At 38.9% G+C, this 21,721-nt stretch overlaps 2 protein-coding genes across 4 annotated transcripts; one reads left to right on the plus strand and one right to left on the minus strand.

The window, feature by feature from the left end:
* Positions 1-970: 970 nt before the first annotated feature.
* Positions 971-13,194, minus strand: INPP5E (Inositol-3-phosphate synthase). The gene is made up of 11 exons (XM_089836622.1): positions 12,681-13,194; positions 10,808-11,213; positions 10,183-10,303; positions 8,939-9,036; positions 7,412-7,536; positions 5,565-5,684; positions 4,373-4,645; positions 4,001-4,113; positions 3,237-3,373; positions 3,119-3,165; positions 971-2,049 (listed from the first exon to the last, which is right to left on the minus strand). The coding sequence occupies exons 1-11, from the start codon at positions 13,003-13,005 to the stop codon at positions 1,976-1,978; spliced, it is 1,839 nt and encodes a 612-aa protein (XP_089692748.1). The 5' UTR covers positions 13,006-13,194; the 3' UTR covers positions 971-1,975.
* Positions 13,195-15,067: 1,873 nt separating this feature from the next.
* On the plus strand, positions 15,068-17,516 carry LOC149678675 (uncharacterized). 3 transcript variants are annotated; one of them, XM_089836624.1, is made up of 3 exons: positions 15,334-15,352; positions 15,429-15,548; positions 15,618-17,516. In XM_089836624.1, the coding sequence occupies exons 2-3, from the start codon at positions 15,465-15,467 to the stop codon at positions 17,322-17,324; spliced, it is 1,791 nt and encodes a 596-aa protein (XP_089692750.1). In that variant the 5' UTR covers positions 15,334-15,352; positions 15,429-15,464; the 3' UTR covers positions 17,325-17,516. The 3 variants fall into 3 exon arrangements, with proteins under 3 accessions (XP_089692749.1, XP_089692750.1, XP_089692751.1); XM_089836625.1 differs by lacking the exon at positions 15,334-15,352 and having other exon boundaries at positions 15,502-15,548; positions 15,618-15,710; positions 15,788-17,516; XM_089836623.1 differs by having other exon boundaries at positions 15,068-15,548.
* Positions 17,517-21,721: the final 4,205 nt, after the last annotated feature.

Consider the following 21,721-nt stretch of genomic DNA (forward strand, 5'->3'; position numbering starts at 1 on the left):
AGCCACAGAAAATAGTTGGTCAAAGGTTTAAACATTAAACCTTCTGGCGTTTCACAGGATATCGCATTTCAACGGAATCTGGTCATGGTCTTTCAAGGGATGGTAAAACAAGGCATCGGCGGGTTAGAAAAATTATTTGAAATACGTCACAGGCACCACGTGGCGCCAGGTTACAAAGGCTACACATGGAGTGGGACTGAACAATTTGTCCAGGTTTTTCGCGAGATTGCAGCGCCAATTCCCCGAAGTGGTAGGTTTTCGAAATAACTAAACGCCTTTTCTCAGTCACGTGCTTATGACGTTTTGGAAATAATTTTTACCCATCTGCCACTGCCTTCTTAACAGACCATTTCAGATTGTATAAAATGAGGCATTATGGAGATATAGGAAGGTTATTAAAATATAGGATAAAATAGGGAATACAGAGTAAGAGTGGTCACCCTGCACAAATTAGCACATTCAATCTTTCTATACTCGTGTTCAGTCGCACTTGATAAAACCAGGGGTTTATTATATAGGGAGTTACGAAGAGTCATTCCTTTATACAGTAACCGATACCGATGTTGACAATGAAAATTTTCCGAAAGTTTCCTTTTTTTTTGGTACACATGGGGTAAAAATTGTTTCCCTTCTAAAATCGACACGTGATGCGATAAGATGGAGGGGAGGGGATTTTTTTAAAGGGTATTGACAACACCATAACTGTATCCAATCAAAATCGATCACTATCCTCTAGCTATATCTATTTCATAACCAGAATGTTTTCCCTGTCTCTCTTGCTCCCTTATTGGCTATCACAAAATTGGCGCCGCCCCTTTCAGCTAGCGGAACGTTTTCGGCAGACGAACTTGCAAATAGACCTAAAAATAAAATAAACAAGCTGGCCATATATATACGCCCGTTAAGGGGCAAATTGAAAATGAAGCAAGCGCCATCTAGTTAACAGAAATACGTTTGTATTTCTGTTCACTAGATGGCGCTTGCTTCATTTTCAAAGGTGACATTTTTTCATTGGCTGAAAACATTCTGACACTAAAATTCTGCCTCTGCGCATTTCTAAGCGAACCAATAAGATCACCCCTCATTCGTGAAAGCCCGGTTTAGAAACTCGTATGGCCGTTGTAAATTTTGAATGAATTTATTTTTAGGTGTATTCCACATCACGCGCTGCTGCTACAGCCAAAAAAAAATTAATCACAAACGCCGAGTTGGGAGACCGTTCTTAAGTAGACGTTATACGCCACCAATAAACAGTTTTAAATTAACACCTCACAACTTAAGACCCCTTCTCCTCCCCTTGCTAGTTCGAGAACTACTCGAGAACTCTCTACACTCGGTTTTGCAGTCTATCTTCCTATTTAGTCTGTACTAAGCCATTGTCATTTGACGGCGCCTCACCAGGCGTCGCTTTACCCTGAATCTATGACGTTTCACCTACCTCGTTTCATGACAAGCTCCAGTTTGTAACCAGTGACAAACTTATGGAACATATCTTAAGAACTAACGGTGCTACGTAAATATTTCTTTGCAAGAGACTAATTTTCATAATCATTTTCATTATGTTTTGTCACAGTCGCAATATGAACAGGATTTCAGCGACCCTTTCCACCTTACCAGGCATTTTATAACATAGTAACATACGCTTTTAAAGTTGGTTTTCCAAGTGTGTCTGAACACGAGCGTACAAATGTAAAGAGATAGTCAATGGTTTTCTCCGTCGGCAATATTAACAGTCAGAAAATATTAAAAGTATCACAATTAATACTGTGGGCTTTAAAAATAAACATTTTGATTTGTTACAATATAATAACAGTTTCAATGATTCCTCCTATTATAATTAATTTAAATAATGGCACTTCTGAATGTATCCAAACTGTGCATAAACTGGTTAATTTCTACATACAAACACCTAGAATTTATTTATCAACAGCGTATATAAATATTAATTTTATATGACTATATTTTGTGCGCTTAATCACATTAAACTACAAACAACGCTGCCTTGTCTCTTAAGCTCGCTGGCCATTTCTTTAGCTCTTCTCTTATTACCTGAAAACGATCAAAGGTAAAGTTACAGTTTCACCAAGTCCAGAAACGTTTTTGGAAAGCAGGGCTATTGGCCCCGAAGAGAGAGAAAAACCATCTTAATATAACAATAATATGCATCTACACGATCTACTGCTTGTCTAACTAGTCTGCATCTCTACACGATCTACTGCTTGTCTAAATAAAGTCTGCATCTAACAAGTATCTACTGCTTGTCTAAATAAAGTCTGCATCTAACAAGTATCTACTGCTTATCTAACATAGTCTGCATCTAACAGTATCTTCTGCTTGTCTAACTATAGTCTAGCTGCATCTAACAGTATCTACTGCTTGTCTAACTATAGTCTGCATCTAACAGTATCTACTGCTTGTCTAACTATAGTCTGCATCTAACACTATCTAGTATCCACTGCTTATCTAACATAGTCTGCATCTAACAGTATCCACTGCTTGTCTTACTACAGTCTGCATCTAACAGTATCTACTGCTTGTCTTACTACAGTCTGCATCTAACACTATTGCTTGTCTAACTATAGTCTGCATCTAACAGCATCTACTGCTTGTCTAACTATAGTCTGCATCTAACAGCATCTACTGCTTGTCTAACTATAGTCTGCATCTAACAGCATCTACTGCTTGTCTAACTATAGTCTGCATCTAACACTATCTAGTATCCACTGCTTATCTAACATAGTCTGCATCTAACAGTATCTACTGCTTGTCTTACTACAGTCTGCATCTAACAGTATCTACTGCTTGTCTTACTACAGTCTGCATCTAACACTATTGCTATAGTCTGCATCTAACAGCATCTACTGCTTGTCTAACTATAGTTTGCATCTAACAGCATCTACCACTTATCTAACTCTAGTCTGCATCTAACAGTATCTACCACTTATCTAACTCTAGTCTGCATCTAACAGTATCTACCACTTATCTAACTATAGTCTGCATCTAACAGCTTCTACTGATTGTCTAACTATAGTCTGCATCTAACAGTATCTACTGCTTGAGAACAGCGCTTCCCACCCACTTATCACTCGTGGAATGTAATAAACTTCAAAGATTATACCTTCGAGGTAGACTTCACGAACAAAGAGACCAGCAGACAGGGGAATGCTTTAAAAAACAGAGATCCTTCATCAATACTGAACTATGTATCGGAACCATATTTCTTTTTAAAAACTTACTCGTCCCTACCAGGCCTTAAATTTACTTCAAATACTGCGAATATTGGTCGGTGATCAGAACTTTGTAAGTCTGGAACAATTGAATAATGACAACATTCTACTGAATTATTTGTCTTGCTTCTATATAATACACGATCCTGTAATGATTAAAAAACAAATACTTAATACAGAACGTGCTAATGGACAATTACGACCACATTTGCTTCAAATTCATCAGTAATGTAAGTAAATATCCAGGATAGAATAATCCATCGCCTAAACAACACCTCGAACTCCTCTATAAACTGCTCTTGATCACTCCAAAGGCTAAACTAGCGAAGCTCAGGATGTTTTTCAATGCTCCTGCGACAAGAACTTACGCAACAAACTCTGCCCACAATTAATTCATTGCCGTAGGGGTAATTACAATGGCCACGGTTTGTTTTGGGTTAGGGTTTGTTTCTAAAATATTTGAACTGAAGTTGGCGCTACATAATGACTTGAAAACAAGATGATAAAGACTGTGGGGAAAAATGACGTACAAAAATTCACATTGACAGCACTTTCAAAACGCTCTTTATATCTTCCAATCTGGAAATGGAAAACGTCATTGGACGTGGTATCCTTTTTTAAGTTAAAAACTTTGCTCCTAACAACACTGCTAACTCATGTGAAAAGCATTATACTCATAAGTGGCCATTTATTCGCATATTCGAATGGTAGATCGCGTTTAGCTTTAGGAAGTGAAGTTAAAAACGTATCCGAGAGACGAAAAAGTTCCTTACTGTGTAGGATGGAACCCTTTGTTTGACAGTATCAAAATCTGAGCTTCCGTAATCATATTTGTAAGAAGGTTCAAAGGTAATATGTGGCTCTTGAAATCCACGAAATGCAACACCTACAATAGTAAATGCAAAGAATAAACTCACCTTATTCCTGATGTGTGTGCCAAGGCTTAACGCGCGATTTTTACTAACAAATTAGGATCAAAATGCGTCGTCTGCTTCACAGTAGAAAAGTTTCAATATTTTTGACTGTGAAGCAGACAAAGCATAATTTAGTCCCAGACTCACAGATTTGTCTGACAAAAATTGAGCGTTAAGCCTTGGTACACGCATCGGGAATAAGGCGGACTCAGCTTGCAATTAAAGACATACCTTTATCCATAACTTTGCGTAACTGGTCATATTGCAGTAGACTTTGGTATCGGGCTGTCGTTTGACGAGAAGAGTCCTGTACCATTCGAATGACTGTTGACCTTTCTTGATCAAGGCGAAAGTTGAGGTCGCCACACCAGAAAACGTAATCAAACCTGGCGGTGGCATCTTTGTTAATGTATTGTGCTTTGGGAGGAATATTTTTTGGCAAGGAAATGGAATTGCATATTTTTTCATAGTCAGCCACTCTCTCCTTGGTCTTCTTTTCATGAGCTGCGCATTAACAGGAAGAAAACAAAAAATTTATTATATTTACTTCAAAACTCAAATTGGGCCATATTTCTCCGCAGTCAAAAATAGTTTTGTTGTTTTTGGAAAGAAACAGTCCTGATAGTGCCATAGTCAAATCAATGAGATAGAATATACAGGTACGTATTAAACCTAAAGTCACAACATGAGATCTCGAGATCGACGTTTCGCGATACACTTTTTGTCGAGCATGAAACTTTATCAAATACGGGTGGCGCCACCTATTAATCACTCGAAGAACATTTTTATTACCGTCTGCTGCTATAATATGCGTAACAGGCTGTCAAGATAGTTTTTTTATACGTGTTAAATAAACTACGCGAGTTAAATAATAAAAACTCTAGTCCTTTTTAATCTAATAAATAGATGAAATAAAAATCATAACGATGTTTCTGATTGCAAATATGCGAGTAAAAGTTGTAATTAGTTCCGCTAGAGGCTCACAGATGGCGCTGTTATGTTTTGATAAACGTGCTTGATAAAAACAATGTGTTTCGCGTTTAGCCGATTTGAATTGTAACTCTATCTCATTTAATCAAATATCAGGAACCTAAGGCGCCTTCTTCAGCATAAAATATTGCACGAAACAAATCCCCGAGATTGGCAATTTTCTCAAATGCAAGAAAAATTTGGTTTTAAAAACAGACATTAACGTCGCGTTTATAGCAAGTCTCGGCTATGGTTTAGTTTAAACAAATGCCACTAGATGCCCCCATAGTCGAGGGCTGGAAATTCCTGGCCCGCTAAGCTTAACAAAGGCTAGTTTTATCTCAGCACTCATGTAAGAGTTCCGATTGCTTATTGGTGTTTAGGATTAGGAACAAAAGCCGAAATTTGCTTTAAGTTTCCATTATCTAAGCAGTATTAAGACAAGTACAATCACCTGTTAAATGAGAGTTGATGAATAAAAATGACACTCCGAAAAAGACAAATGATATAGCAACGGCTCCTTTTGTTTTCACCATTGTGCCAGGACGAGTACCCAAAGAATCATCCTCTGGAACTAGATTTCAAACAATCTTACTCAAATTAACACGCATAATAGAAAGTTGCTAATAATATTTGTGCGCTCGATATGTGTAATTAATGCTCTAACAAAATAATAATTTTTATTCGTATATCACAGCACCCGCAATTGCTAGTATTCCACTGGCCCGGATGGTAATGAACAGCTTAAGCCACTACTAATAAAAATTGTACTTCGGACACGAACATGACTTGTCTTATTGTCATTGCCAAATGTTTTCCAAACAATGTGAACATCTAGTGTAGATGTTAAATGGACTGTAAGGAACGCATCGTCGGGTGGATAAAAATACGTCATAGGCACTAAGGCACATGACTGAGGAACGGCGTGGTTCAAAGAAACTTAGTACGTTTTATTCCGAAACCTACCACTTCAGGGAGTTGGCGCTGCAATCTCGTGAAAAACAAGAATTAGGTGTCAAGTTCCACTCCAAGTGGAGTCTTTGCATCTTAGCGCCCCATAGTGCCCGTGACGTATTTAAACAATTTTTACCGATGCCCTCTTTATTATTATTATTATTATTATTATTATTGTTGATGAGGCGGGGCTCACGCCCTAGCACCGATGCCAAAGGCATATTGTGCAACCTCAAAATCAGGCCTTGAATAGGCCCGTAGCCGCAGCGTAGCGAAGAATTCGCTCCACCGTAAAAGAGGAGACCCGCGAGGGCTCCACAGTGTGTGAATCAAAATGTTCTAGTCTAAGCGAGGCGAAGAAGTCGCACTCGCAAAGTACGTGAGCGGATGTTTCTTCCTTCTCCTGGCACGACCTGCAGAGGGGGTCGTCAGCAAGACCCATCAGATGGAGGTGCCTATTTAGCCGACAGTGTCCGGTCAGAAGACCGGTGGCCAGCCTAATATCCCATCTGCTGAGCGAAATTAGGTCTCTAGCACGAGACCTGCAGGGACCATTGACTAACTGTTTTGTCTGTCTCTGGCCATCCATGTCATGCCAGAGCTGGTTTTGTATGACAGTCATCCTGTCATGCAGGCTCCGTTTGACATGCCCGTAGGGGATGGGGACGGCCGGCTCCGGCCCCAAGAGCTTGGCCTCCGCGCCCCTTTTCGCAAATCTATCGGCTTGCTCATTGCCATAATAACCGCTATGCCCTGGCACCCAGTACAACAGAACCCTGTTGCAGGACGCCAGTTGCGCTAGCAGATCAAGGCAGCTACGCACCAGTTGAGAGGTAATCTGACACTGGTCCAGCGCATTCAGGGCGGCCTGACTGTCAGAATAGATCCTCACAGTCCGTCCGTTATACCCTCTTTACAGTCCCTTTAACGACATGAAACGACTTTTCAGATGCGACCAAAAAAACAGTCGCCAAGGTGTAGGCCAGAAACGAACCACTTGTACGACTTCAATTGTCTTATGTTTGTGTTCGACAGTTAATTACCAGAAATGGCAGATAGATAATCACAAACAGACGCGTTTCCGTCCGACATAAGAATTTTGGGAGTGGCTTAAACTTCTTAATATAGGAAAAATAAAACGCTGAACAATGTTATGAAGCTTATTTCCCGAATTACCGCATCTTGTATATTGATTCAATTTCAAACAAACACACTTAAATACTTCCGGAAAAAAATCAAATAGCTATTATTCGATTATTAACTACAACACCTAAAAGTGAAGAAAGTAGACGTGGAAACGTGCCATATATTTCAATAATTAATTTAAATCAAATTAAGTATCATTACCGGAACAAAACCAGATCAGATCCCTTCTGAGGAAGACAGCCAAATGTAAAACACCAAGAGAAGCAGAATGGAAGAGAACGTGAGAGGGACCGAGGCATGACTGAATACCAATCTCCCAATCCCGCCTTAGTTAGAAAAATGGAAGAAATAGAGCAAGAATTGAAGCACTATCACGCAAGGTTATTAACAAAGAACTTTTATCGACGGACCCTCACTTTGAAAAAACTAAATTTGAAATACGTAAAAGGTGCCTTATTAAATTTGTCACACTGAAATACGCTAAGTATTACGTTGTCAACTGCCTCCCGCATTACGTCACGTGGGTTTCCAAAACCACCTTTGTAAGTACCACAATTACTGCATTTATATATACAAATCCCTGTCAAACCCGCGATAGCGTAAGTATACTATAGAGTCATTTTAGTTGTGCCGTTAAGTGCCCACGTAAAACGTCACGGGCTTAGGTTTGGCAGTGGGCGGCCATGTTTGGTACCGCTTTGGTTCTATGGGCAAATAGCATGGGTGACGTCACACTAAGGCTTCTGAGATAGCTCTATTACCAGCAAGGCTGATGGGGAGAGGATGCTTAATCTGCGCTAACAGTGAAACAGCTTAGGTCCGGTGGGAAGCTAGAAAATGGGGAAGGAATACTCGGAAAAATGAAGGGCGGTCTATGCCAAACGAATCCCGTAGAACTCCCGCCATTTTTCCGAGTATTCCTCCGCCATTTTCTTGCGTCTCACCGGCCTGAGTTGTTCCACAGTTAGCGCGCTTATTTCTCTTAGATTTCGCATGTCCTCCCCCATCATCTTTTCTACCAGCTAACCTGATTAACGTAATCTGCATTGGTCAACTAAGACTGTCCGATTTATGACTTTAAATTTGCTTTCCCAACAGTCTACACATACAAGACTGAAACTGAATCGAGTGAGGGTCCCTCAGACTTTGGTAAAGGGTAAGAGCTAGGTATTAATTAAATAAAATTAGTATTTTTTAGAAAGTTAAATAAAAAACAAATGAAAGAGAATCATAAATCGACAACAGAATTACTAACTGTACTAACAGGATGCTAATAACACAATGAGGGAGCGAAGAACACATCGAAATTAGATGATGAAAACACGAGGTTTCCGACAATTTAAGCTTGAGTGCGCGACCAAGATCAAATATGCAAGGTTTTAATAAATAAATATCTAAAATCGACCAAGATTCATACTACAGGGAGAGATTTAAGTAAAAAACTGAAAGACAATGTTAATTAATTAAGAGGTCATCTGTAGTCATAAATTCTATAGGGCAAAATGTCACAGAAGATTTCCCACTGTACGTCGGTCTTGCTATTTAACTCCTCTTAATGACCCCTGGAGTGAGGCTTTTTTGCTCAGAGGACGCCAGACCGGGGACAACTACATGCCTCAAACAAGTTAGGGACACTGGTGACTTTCCCTTACACATACACCTTTGTTGTAGACAATGGTTGTGCAAGTCGAGGGTTGAAAGGCCGCAATCTATTTTTTGTTAACTTACCTATCACTTGGCCCTTCTTGAGTTCCTATTACGTACATGTCAGGAACCAGTTTAACTGATTCTGGCAGTAGAAAGTCATTCAAACTTTTAGGGGGACTCTATGAAATAAAGTTCACAATATTTATTAGTTTAGAGAAGATTCCGTATAAATTATATTAGGAACCCTCTAACACAAAAACGCAACCGTTCACCGCTTAAAACAACTTTTACAACACTTCATTAAAGTACCAACAGGAGTCAGTAAGTCAACCATTTGGGACCATTCATAACTACGTCATGCAAATTTTTTCTTTGGTAATTTTTAACTATTCTTCTAACCATCACGTCACAAGCTCGACATCCCTGCTCAGGGTAAGCCTCAAATCGAGGGCCACTCCCGCATAGTTATGCAACACTCAAATATCGTTAAGTTCCGCCAGAACTTCTCATAAACCACCCAAGGTGCAGGGTTTCGATTGTATCTGACCTACAAATTTTGAGTTCAATCTAATGCGATTTCACTCCAATGGGATAGAACCGTTGCAATCCTCGATGTCGTGGGATATGCTTTATACCCGACCTTTAAGGGTGTCCTATTCCTAAAGATATGTTATGAGCTTGTTTAATACCGACCATTTAGGGTGTTCTATTCCTAGAGACAGGTTATAAGCTTAATACTCAACCTTTTAGGGTATTCTATCTAGAGACATGTTCTAATCTGTATACCTGAGCTTTAAGGGTGCTCTATTCCTAGAGACATGTTCTATTCCTATGTTATAAGCTTAATACCCGATAACTAGTAGACGGCCTCTAAGAGCGGTCTAGTTCTTAGCATATAATTAGCAGAAGACCTCTTAAGGTGCTCTATTTCTTGATATCTTGGGAAATGATTAATAAAAGAATTCTTAAAGCAAAGCGCGGGTGTCCAGTGGATCCCCTACAAGTTTACTTTTCTCCTGAACTAGCTCCGGGTTAAGCTTGGCAAAGACTAGTGGGCGGGATTTAGAAAGGTACTTATAAATCCCGCCCACGAATGCCTCCTGCCTTAGCTAAGCCAAAACTGGAGTTCGCAAGGAAAGTCAACTTGTAGGGGGATCCACTGGACCCGCGCTTTGCTTTAAGAAATAAAATTTGAAAGCAACTAAGTTGACATCACACCGATGAACACCTCCCCCTAAACTTTGTGACACAAAATGAATGGTCCCTTCCTTGCTCAGCTAGTCTTTTTGAAGTTGGAGAGATTAAGAAAGGGTTTAGTTACTCACTTGGCCATTCATATTCCAAGTGCCAACAAATATTTTAAGCTTTTTATCAGGAAAATAGCGAATCATTTCTTCAACACCCAAAAGAGACCCCCGTGAGCTCACTCGTCCAACCAAATAGCTCCTGTTACCACAAAACAAGCAAATAACCAAAACCAACCATCAAAATCCAACATATTTCGTATGAACTACATAGTAAGGGTAGAGTTCTTATATATTACGAGAGATGGCGCTTTGGTGTCTTAAAAATAATTAGGTAATAGAGTCCCCATCTAATGGGAATTTTCTGAAAATTCTAAAAAGTTTGATATTTTTTTAATTTAAATAAATTTCTAACCAATAAATTTCTTATAGGACATGTGTCCAGTGACGCCCTCTTTAACTGGAAAAATTATGGGACATTGCCCATTTTAGTCTGCAAAAATACTGTCGCATCTTCATAGTCAAAGCACCAAACCTACGGAAACTTTATTGGTCAAAATGTCCAGTGACCCCCTTAGTTTTTAGAAAAATTATGGGACATTTTGGAAAATGTCCAGTGTCCTGTGCTAATTTCAGGCCCTGCCTCCTTTGCTTTAATGGCTTTAAGGGACTGACTACAAGGTTCAGACCCTAAAACTGCATGTACCTTGAGCGTGCTTCTCTAGTTGTGATAGGTGGTAGAATACTTCCAGGATAAGAGCTAGTCAATTCGGAAAGAGAGCCCGGTAGTGTATGGCTTTCTCCACAAGGTCGATCAAAAATACTAGAGTTGGTGCCTTCTATGATTAGCGATTGACAGGACAAATTTCTCGTCAGAGTGGCTGAAGAGGACCTTCCGCCACTAACAAGGGGTGGTAATAATGGGATTCGCTTTTTCTTCTTTTTCCGTCTGGTAGGAGAATCCCAAAATGACAAGCTCTTCTTCATTACTTCTTTATTAGATGTTGGGTCGTGCATTGCAAATGAGCCAAGACTATCATCTTTAATCAATGATTCCATGTCTTGTTCTAGCTGCAGAAAACTATTCAGGGATGCACTGGATGAGCTAATACCTATAAACGACACATTAAACAATGATTCATGTTATTCAGAACAACGGGGACTTGACAATCTTGATAAGCTTAACTTCTGGGGGTAAGGAATAGCTTGGATTTGGAATTTACTTAAGGGTTTTCCCTTACCGAAAATACCACCTCTAAAACAGGTCTTAGGTTGGGCTGAAGACGTTTTTTAGAGGTTTTTTTTCGGTAAGGGTTAGTTGTGATATAGTCGTCATCACTTTAAAGTGTTTCAAAGGGACTACTTTACCAATTATAATATTATTTCAACAGGGTTCATACAACTCTTGGAAACAAAAAATTCCCTGAGATTTCCAGGTTTTTCCCCATATACTTCCCTGAGTTTTCCAGATTTTCCCGTATATGGAGTATCGTATGGAGCAAATTTTAACAAAGGAAGAGGGGGTCAAATAGGACTATAACATACTCGAAAGACATCCCCGTATCTCTAGTATAACCAGAGTTATGAGCCTCCAAAGTTTAGTGTAATGTTAATCCCATGGAGGGGGCGTGAACAATTTGCTTAATCACTCGGCCCCTGTTTGACAAAAACCCGAGTTTTTAGTATGGTTGGATGGGGGGCAAATAGGACTATAACATACTAAAAGGACATCCCCGTATCTCTAATATAACCAGAGTTATGAGCCTCCAAAGTTTAGTGTAATGTTAATCCTCTGGAGGGTATGGTTATTAACATTTTGCTTAATTACTCGGCCCCTGTTTGACGCAAATTTCCCTGATTTCCTAGAATTTTACTAAAAATTCTAAATTTCATTGAGTTTTCCCTGAGGTTTTTGTCAAAAATTTATTTCCCTGATTTTTCCAGGTTTGTATTAACCCTGTTCAAAGGGACTAATTTGCCAATTATAATACTATTTCAAAGTATCTATTGAATATAACTCTCAAAGAGGTTTTTAGAGTGGTTTACGAAGCTGAAGACCTCTTGTAGGTTCTCTTAGATGTACAAACCTAATTTATCACAGGGTTCATACAACTTTTGGAAAACAAATTTCCCTGAGATTTCCAGGTTTTTCTCCATATACTTCCCTGAATTTTCCAGGTTTTTCCCGAAGATGGAGTATCCTATGGAGCAAATGTTAACGAAGGAGGGGGGGGGCAAATAGGACTATAACATACTAAAAGGACATCCCCGTATCTCTAATATAACCAGAGTTATGAGCCTCCAAAGTATGGTGTAATGTTAATCCTATGGAGGGGGTTATTTTTATGAACATTTTGCTGCCCCTGTTTGACGCAAATTTCCCTGATTTCTCTGAATTTTACTAAAAATTCTACTAAATTTCCCTGAGTTTTCCCTGAGATTTTTGTCAACAATTTATTTCCCTGATTTTTCCAGGATTCCAGGTTTGTATTTACGAAGCTGATTATGCATTGAATCAAAGGAGAAATTGTCAAACATTTGAAGTTGGGAAAAGGTCTTTTACTGAACCACATACTTACAAGTAGAAGCGGCTTTACGGCTTACTCTGGCCTCAGGTGGTGACCTGGCAAGGCACTGCAAACTCAGTGAACGACTTGGTCCTGGTTGACAATTAGTTCCAGGACCAACGTCTTGGCTAACATTAGAACCAATGATTCCCTGATAAGCTAAACCTAACCTTTCGCTTACTTTTGTAAGCGTGTTCGCTACTTTTTCCGACGACGCGTTTCTTTCTGAGGCAGACTTTGATAACTTCGTATTTCTACCTATATTAAAATTTCCGACGCTAGGACTTGGTCTGACATTTGGGAAATCTTCCTCAAATCGTTCACTACTACCAGCCATAAATTTGCCCTTCCCTATTTGAGAATATCTACTTTTATAACGTGACTTTGGCGTCCATGGAATATAGAATTGAAGTTAGTAATTTCAATAAATAATTTTCGCAAATAATCCACGATGTCAAGTGACAAGTAAGAAAACTATGAAACTAGTCATGGTCAATGGTTAATTATGATTAGAGTCGTCTGCTTCGGAAATTTACTTCTCAGCCCAGGGTGGGAAATAAGGATTTTTTTAAACTGGACCATAGCCCAGGGCCGGAAATAAGAAAAATTTCTTATAGGACATGTGTCCAGTGACGCCCCCCCCCCCTTTGACTGGAAAAATTATAGGACATTGTCCACTGGAGTGTGCAAAACCAGTGTCGTATCTTCATAATCAAACCATCAAAACTACGGAAAATTTATTGGTCAAAATGTCCAGTGACCCCCTTAGTTTTTAAAAAAATTATGGGACGTTGTAAAATTTTATTGGACAATGTCCAGTGTCCTGTGCTTATTTCCGGCCCTGATATAGCCCACTTGATCACACGCATCACGACGCAAGCAGGGCCAGAAATAAGAAAAGATTCTTATAGGACATGTGTCCATTGATGCCCTGGCAGAATCAAGTCGGGAAAATATCGGAAGTTCTGCCAAAAGAAAAAAGCAAAAAATACCTATAACAATTTTCAGACCAATCTAAACAAGAATTAAAAACAGTTTTTGGGGGGGGGGGGGGGGGTTTGTATCTCCCCCACGAACTGCAACTCGGTCATTCTAATTGAAATTAAGTAAAAACGGATTTTTTCGGGTAAAAAACCTTCTATCTTCCCCTACGAACGGTGAATTTTCTTGAAATTAAGCATACATCATGGATAAAGAATGCGCGTGAGGAAATTTGTTTTCACTCTACAGGATCTGCAACTCCCTATCTCGAACGACAGCTTATTCTGTATATACTCTTTACAACATCGGTTGTCAGCACGCGCAAAGCTAGGTTTCTATGTAATCTAGCCTTGCGCGTGCTGACAAGAGACTAAAAACTTCAGGATCTTCTGGATTTAAAATCGTTTAAAATATCCTGAAGTTTTTTGTCTCTTGTCAGCACGCGCAAAGCTAGGTTACATCGAGACCTAGCTTTGCGCGTGCTGACAACCGATGATGTAACAGAGTATATACAGAATAAGCTCATTCTCGATTGCATTGTCCTGTCTTATCCTCTAAAAAACCCGTTTCATTCTCAAAGTGGGAAATAAAAAGACGAATTCGGAAACCCCATACTCAGAAAAAACTTTCAGGGGCGCTAGCCATATCGGGCAGTCTGGGAAATAAGGATATTTTTTAAACTAGTCCTTTGGACCAGTGACCCCCCCTAGTCCCCGAAATAATTAACTGGTCTCCGGACTATTCCCAGCCTTTGTTCTCCTATAGACTTGCAATTAATAAACTGTTCCTGAGGACCAGTAACCCCCACTTCTTGAATTAAAAAACTAGTCCAAGCAATTAATAAACTGGTTTTGGACCAGAGGAAGTGTGCTATTTCCCAGACTGATATCGGGGGGGGGGGGGCAAATATTTGTAATAACACTTCACGGTAGATGGTGCTAAAATACTTGCTCTTGATTTTAATTATTTTCTTAAAATATTTTTCGTGTTATTTTGCGTTTGTATGTATGCAAATAAATTTGTACCTAAGGTCCAAACTTATTTATGTCAAACAATTAGTTATTAGTTCTCGTTTCAAAGTGTAGGGAACGGTTTGAAAAAGCGCACTCTGTGATCTGTGATTGGCAAGAATTACGCCGCTTACGCGCAGGGCCGGAAATAAGAAAAATTTCTAATGGGACATGTGTCCAGAGATGCCCCCTTTGACAGGAAAATTTATAGGACATTGTCCACTGCAGTGCGAAAAATTGTGTGGCGCCTTCATAGTCAAGCTATAAAAACTCCGAAAAAATTTACTGGTCAACCGTCCTGTGACCCCCTTAGTTTTTAAAAAAAATATGGGACATTTTAAAATTTTATTGGACAATGTCCAGTGTCCTGTGCTTATTTCCGGCCCTGCTTACGCGCCAACGCCGCCAAGCAGGGCCGAAAATAAGGGAAATTTCTTATAGGACAAGTGTCCAGTGACGCCCCCTTTGACTGGAAAAATTATAGGACATTGTCCACTGGAGTGTGCAAAAATATAGTCGCATCTTCATAGTCAAACTATCAAAACTTCGGAAACTTTATTGGTCAGAATGTCCAGTGACCCCCTGAGTTTTTAGAAAAATTATGGGACATTTTAAAATTTTATTGGACAATGTCCAGTGTCCTGTGCTTATTTCCGGCCCTGCCGCCAAGTCACTAGCATCGTCTGCTCACGGGTTCATGTACAACTTGCAGTGTTTATAATAACTCCAGGATAAAAGTTTTAAATTGTTTAAATTTTACTTTAATTAGAAATATAATAAGTTTAAGTAAGCCTTGGTCAAAACTATGAGTTCGAGAACTAGGAGCCCTCGCTTTGCTGGGAAAGCTTGCTCTGTTTTATATTGCACCCAGAGAGGGTATTCAGAAAACGTAAATACAATTAAAAATTAAAATTTGAGAGTTTAAGGCGAGTACGTTATTATTAAAAAATTGTTTCAGATTTCATATCATAAAGTTCCTTCCTTAAAAAATTCTGCAATGAGATGTCTATGGCTGAAGAGAATTCGGCGTCGAGATTATATTTATAAACTGGTGAAGCACATTTTAGTATGCTCCAAGCATTTTAAATCGTCTGATTTCAAAACTTTTAATGGGAAATTTGGGAATAGACCAAAATATTTGAAAGAGGGAGCTGTACCTTCAATATTTCCGTGGGAGTTTTCTCATCAAACTAAAGTTACCAACACCATGGAATCAACATCTATTAAAATCCCTAAAAAATATGAAACCACCGTAGAAACAACATCGAAAGAATATACCACAGAGCAAAACGATAGTGCAAAAAACAACCATTCTAGCGAAGAAAGCGTAATACCCATAGCGGAAGACCAGGAATGTGTTATAGAACCAATGTTACCTGATATAGTTACAGTTGTTGAGCCACTGAATGATTATGCGAGTTCCGAAGACCAATGTATTAAAGATTTATCAGAGAAGCATTTTGACCAACCAGAGAATAATATTAAATGTAAATGTGCTGAAACAATAAAAGAGCTGAAAGCAACCATCGAAAAACTAAAGAGAGTAATTGAGGTACAAAATTTCAACATGAACAAAGCGGAAAAAGATTTACGTCATGGGAAGATCTTAAAAAAAGTCAAAAATATTGATTTTAAACCGAGCATAGAGAGAATAAAGAATAACAACAAGGACATAGCATTTTACACAGGATTACCTAACTATGAAAAACTCATGGCTTTATACCATTGGCTAAATCCAGGTCCAATGGGGGAAAATATAAATTTATGGAATTGTGGCAATGTTTCACAGCACACAACGCCTACAGGTCGTCCCAGAAAACTGAGCGTAGAAGATCAGTTTCTTCTTGTTTTGATGCGTCTACGATTGGGTCTATTTTTAAAAGACTTAGCTGATCGCTTCAATATTTCACCCAGCACAGCATCAAATTATTGCATAACATGGATAAATTTCATGTACTTTCGCCTAGGAAAAATAAACATATGGCCAACACGAGAGGCAATCGACGCAACTATGCCGCAAGATTTTAAAACGGAATACCCCACTACCCGGGTCATTATTGATGCTATCGAAATAAAATGTCAAACCTCTAAGTCATTAGTATCGCAATCAGCATCATGCTCAAATTACAAATCGATTAACACATACAAAGGACTTATAGGCATAAGCCCGAATGGATATGTCACATTTGTCTCACATTTGTTTACCGGATCCATATCAGACCAGGAAATAACTAGACGTAGTGGCTTTATGGACTTGAAATTTTCGGCAAATGATAGTGTCATGGCTGATAAGGGTTTTCTCATTGAAAAAATGTTAGACAAGATAGGTGTGAAATTAAATATACCACCATTTTTGAGCGAAAAAGACCACTTTACCAAAGAAGAACTAGAGAAATCTCAAAAGATTGCAGCCCTGCGCATCGATGTAGAACGACGAATTGCGCGAATAAGAGGGTTCCACATCCTTAACCGTCCTGTTCCCTTAACTCTTGCTCCGGTTATTAACCAACTCTGGACAGTTGTAACTCTATTGACCAACTTTCAAAATCCTCTCATCAATGTCACAGATAATTTATCTCTGAGGTCCCTCGAAGATGATGAATTTTACGAAGAAATAACAGTACCTATTCATGAAGAGTTGGATAATTTCGAAGAAGAAATTTAGCAACCGGAAAATTAGTCGCTAAGCGACGAACCGAATGGTTTTATTTCAGATGAATATGAAAATAAGGAAGATGTATCTTTAATTAATTTGGATACCTCATTTGAGGAAGGTAACTAATGTATGTTAAAAAAATATTGTTCCATACAACTTTTGTAAAACATAATTGTAATAAACTTTAAGACATATGTACAATTCAGTAAAATCATTTTAGCAACTTTGACAAATTTGTGCATTTCAAACTTAGGCCATTTTCGGAACTTTCATAAAATTGCTCAATTTAGACAGAGACAATTGCACACTTTAGATTAAATATTTTAGTAACGATTTTAGGAACTTTAATTTTTTTATTATAATTAGCTAAATGAGGCAGCATGTAAAAAAAAAAGCCTTTAAAATGGATTCCATCTTTTTCCACTTCTCAGCATTGAAACGAACCCGAATAATAATCAATGCAGCACAAACTGTGTAGGGATTTTCATTTTTTTTTTCTGACTTTTGAAACATAGGGCTTTAACAAAGACTCTGTCATTCTCACTGAAATGTTGACACGAATTAATTAATAATAATGCCTACATCAAAATTGGTTAAACTCTTTTACTTAGACTTCTGCTTTGCTCATTAATGAATCAGAAGCAATATACTCCTCAATAAAACAAGACGGCCCCGGCCAGATTAGAGCCCCATCGTTTGTAAGGCTCCAGCAATCAAGAACGTTTTATCTGACCCCAAAAGATACAAGTTCAGAAGTATCCGACCCCAAAAGATACAAGTTCAGAAGTATCCGACCCCAAAAGATACAAGTTCAGAAGTATCCGACCCCAAAAGATACAAGTTCAGAAGTATCCGACCCCAAAAGATACAAGTTCAGGAGTATCTGACCCCAAAAGATACAAGTTCAGAAGTATCCGACCCCAAAAGATACAAGTTCAGAAGTATCCGACCCCAAAAGATACAAGTTCAGAAGTATCCGACCCCAAAAGATACAAGTTCAGAAGTATCCGACCCCAAAAGATACAAGTTCAGAAGTATCCGACCCCAAAAGATACAAGTTCAGGAGTATCTGACCCCAAAAGATACAAGTTCAGAAGTATCCGACCCCACAAATAAGAGGGCTTCGCCCCCATCCTCGACTCTTGAGACACATTTGAATTAACCGCCAAAGTTACCGAACGAGAACGAAACACAAGAGGAGCGCAGTAGGAAACGGGGAAAATCGTTATCTATTTAATTAGCACATAAATAAAAAGAAAATAAATATAAAAACCTAAAAGAAAAAAAATCAGAAGTGTCCGACCCCACAGATAAAAATTCAAAAGTATCCGACCCCACAGATAGAGAGGTACCCTACCCCCACGCCCCCATCCTCGACTCTTGAGACACATTTGAATTAACCGCCAAAGCTACCGAACGAGAACGAAACACACGAGGAGCGCAATAGGAAACGGGGAAAATCGTTATCTATTTAATTAGCACATAAATAAAAAGAAAATAAATATAAAAACCTAAAAGAAAAAAATCAGAAGTGTCCGACCCCACAGATAGAGAGGTACCCTCCCCCAACGCCCCCATCCTCGACTCTTGAGACACATTTGAATTAACCGCCAAAGCTACCGAACGAGAACGAAACACACGAGGAGCGCAATAGAAAACAGGGAAAATCGTTATCTATTTAATTAGCACATAAACAAAAAGGAAATAAATATAAAAACCCCAAACATACAAATTCATAAGTATCCGACCCCACAGATAAAAATTCAAAAGTATCCGACCCCACAGATTAAGAGGTACCCCACCCCACATCACCCTGACATTTTAGAGATAAAAATAAATAATAAAAAACTCGGGGTTTCTATCAAGTCTCTATAGCTCAGTGGTAGAATTTCCGTCTTCTACGTGAGCGACCCGGGTTCGAATCCCGGCCGCGATCTCAAAAAAATTTTAATTAAAATTAAATCTCTAACCGAGCCCAGTTACCCCTATGGGTGGGTTGTGGTAATATAAAGTTCCTTTTAAGCTAAAATCTGACGATAACGAAAGCGAAAACTCCGGCCACTACTGTTACTACTACTACTACTACTACTACTACAGCTCGGGTCAAACTAAGAGCCTATCGTATACTACGATGTGGCTAAAAATTGTAGCTTCTACGAAAATGCTGCTGGGTTTCCGATTTAGAAGAATAAAATGCCTTTATGTCTTTAACCATAAGCATATCAAACCACCCGTAGGCGTGAATCGGCGGGAAATTAGCCACAGGCATTGTCTAGGTAAAACTCGCAACACAAGTCTTCCTGGTGGCACAAAAGGGAAACTTTATTCAAATCGAGCAAGGGATGCTACCGGAAGCTTGGTTATAAATACAAGGATTAATATATATCTTAAACTTACCTATTATAAGCTCTACCTCTATTAATACTTGTAATCATAACAAACATTGTCGTCTGCTAGTAGGGCTAAAATGTGGATTTTGAAGTTCGCGTAAATCTTAAACAAACAACTTGAGTCAAGGATTATAGGGGGTGGATACGAATTCTGAGAGAAATACGCGCAGTAGCTTCGGACGCGATTGGGTCTGGTGGGACGCTAAAAATGGGGGAGGAATACTCGGGACGAAAGGCAGGTGAGCTACCTCAGAACTAGACCCTATTTAGCGCCATCGTGTTGGCCTAATTTTGCATGCATATTGCCAAAGTTATTTTAAACCTTTTTCTCATAAATAAAATTTGCAATTGATACACTAAATTTTATATAGACTTAATATTTAATAATTATTGCTTCGAAATTGTTCCAAAAATAATAGTGTACGTAGATGACGCTGCAATAGGTTAACGCCGGTAGGGATTTATTTATTTAGGGATTTGTATTTGAAAACTGGAATAAGGTATAACTCTCCTAATATATAATGGGGGAAGGTACAAAATTATAAATGTCATTCCTGGACTAAAGTATAATGACCTAGAAGCCAATATTGGAATAAAGTATAACAGGACTAGAGTATAACCGCGAAATTCTATACCGGAATAAGGTATAACCGGATTAATGTATAATGGACATACGTATAACGCCAAATTTCACAACTGGAATTGCGCATAACCGGACTAATGTATAATGGACGTAAGTATAACGCCAAGTATCACAACTGCTACGACAATTGGGTGACGACGATTGGGAGCGCGACAATTTGGGGCGTTGAAAATTGGTTGTCCTAAAATTGGGAGGTTTGAAAATTGGGTGAGCGACAATTTGGTGTCAATGAATTGGGTGAATTAATTAATGTTTTTTAAAAAGTACATATTTCTGGTAAAACCTGACCTATCTCAACCAAACCAAACCTGACCTATCTCAACCAAACCAAACCTGACCTATCTCAACCAAACCAAACCTGAGCTATCTCAACCAAACCAAACCTGACCTACCTCAACAAATGTTTGGCAAAAGATAAAACCGAACCTGACCTATATCAACCTAACCAAACCTGACCTATGTCTACCTAACCAAACCTGACCTATGTCTACCTAACCAAACCTGACCTATGTCTACCTAACCAAACCTGACCTATGTCTACCTAACCAAACCTGACCTATGTCTACCTAACCAAACCTGACCTATGTCTACCTAACCAAACCTGACCTATGTCTACCTAACCAAACCTGACCTATGTCTACCTAACCAAACTTGACCTATGTCTACCTAACGAAACCTGACCTATGTCAACCTAACCAAACCTGACCTATGTCAACCTAACCAATGTCAACAGAACCAAACCTAACCTATGTCAACAAAACGTAACCTAACCGAACCAAACCTAACCTATGTCAACAAAACCAAACCTAACCTATGTCAACAAAACGTAACCTAACCGAACCAAACCTAACCTATGTCAACAAAACCAAACCTAACCTATGTCAACAAAACCAAACCTAACCTATGTCAACAAAGCCAAACCAAACCTAACCTGACCTATGTCAACCTAACCTAACCTACCCTATTTCAACCAAACCAAACCTAACCTGACCTATGTCAACCTAACCAATGTCAACAGAACCAAACCTAACCTATGTCAACAAAACGTAACCTAACCAAACCAAACTTAACCTATGTCAACAAAACCAAACCTAACCTATGTCAACAAAGCCAAACCAAACCTAACCTGACCTATGTCAACCTAACCTAACCTACCCTATTTCAACCAAACCAAACCTAACCTGACCTATATCACCTAATCTAGTTTCATTGTTTTAAAATAAAATTGAGAATGTCAAGATATTTGTAATTTTTACAAAATAAAAATTTAATTCTCCTAATTTTTGGACACCCACTTTTCAACGCCCCAAATTGTCGCACTCCCAATTGTCGTAGAGCCGATAGTTATACACTATTGCACTTGTGAAACCTGG

Source organism: Phalangium opilio, unplaced genomic scaffold (assembly GCF_054372755.1).
Source record: "Phalangium opilio isolate 3A_F unplaced genomic scaffold, DU_Popi_V2 ptg000042l_1, whole genome shotgun sequence".
Lineage (NCBI taxonomy): Eukaryota > Metazoa > Arthropoda > Arachnida > Opiliones > Phalangiidae > Phalangium > Phalangium opilio.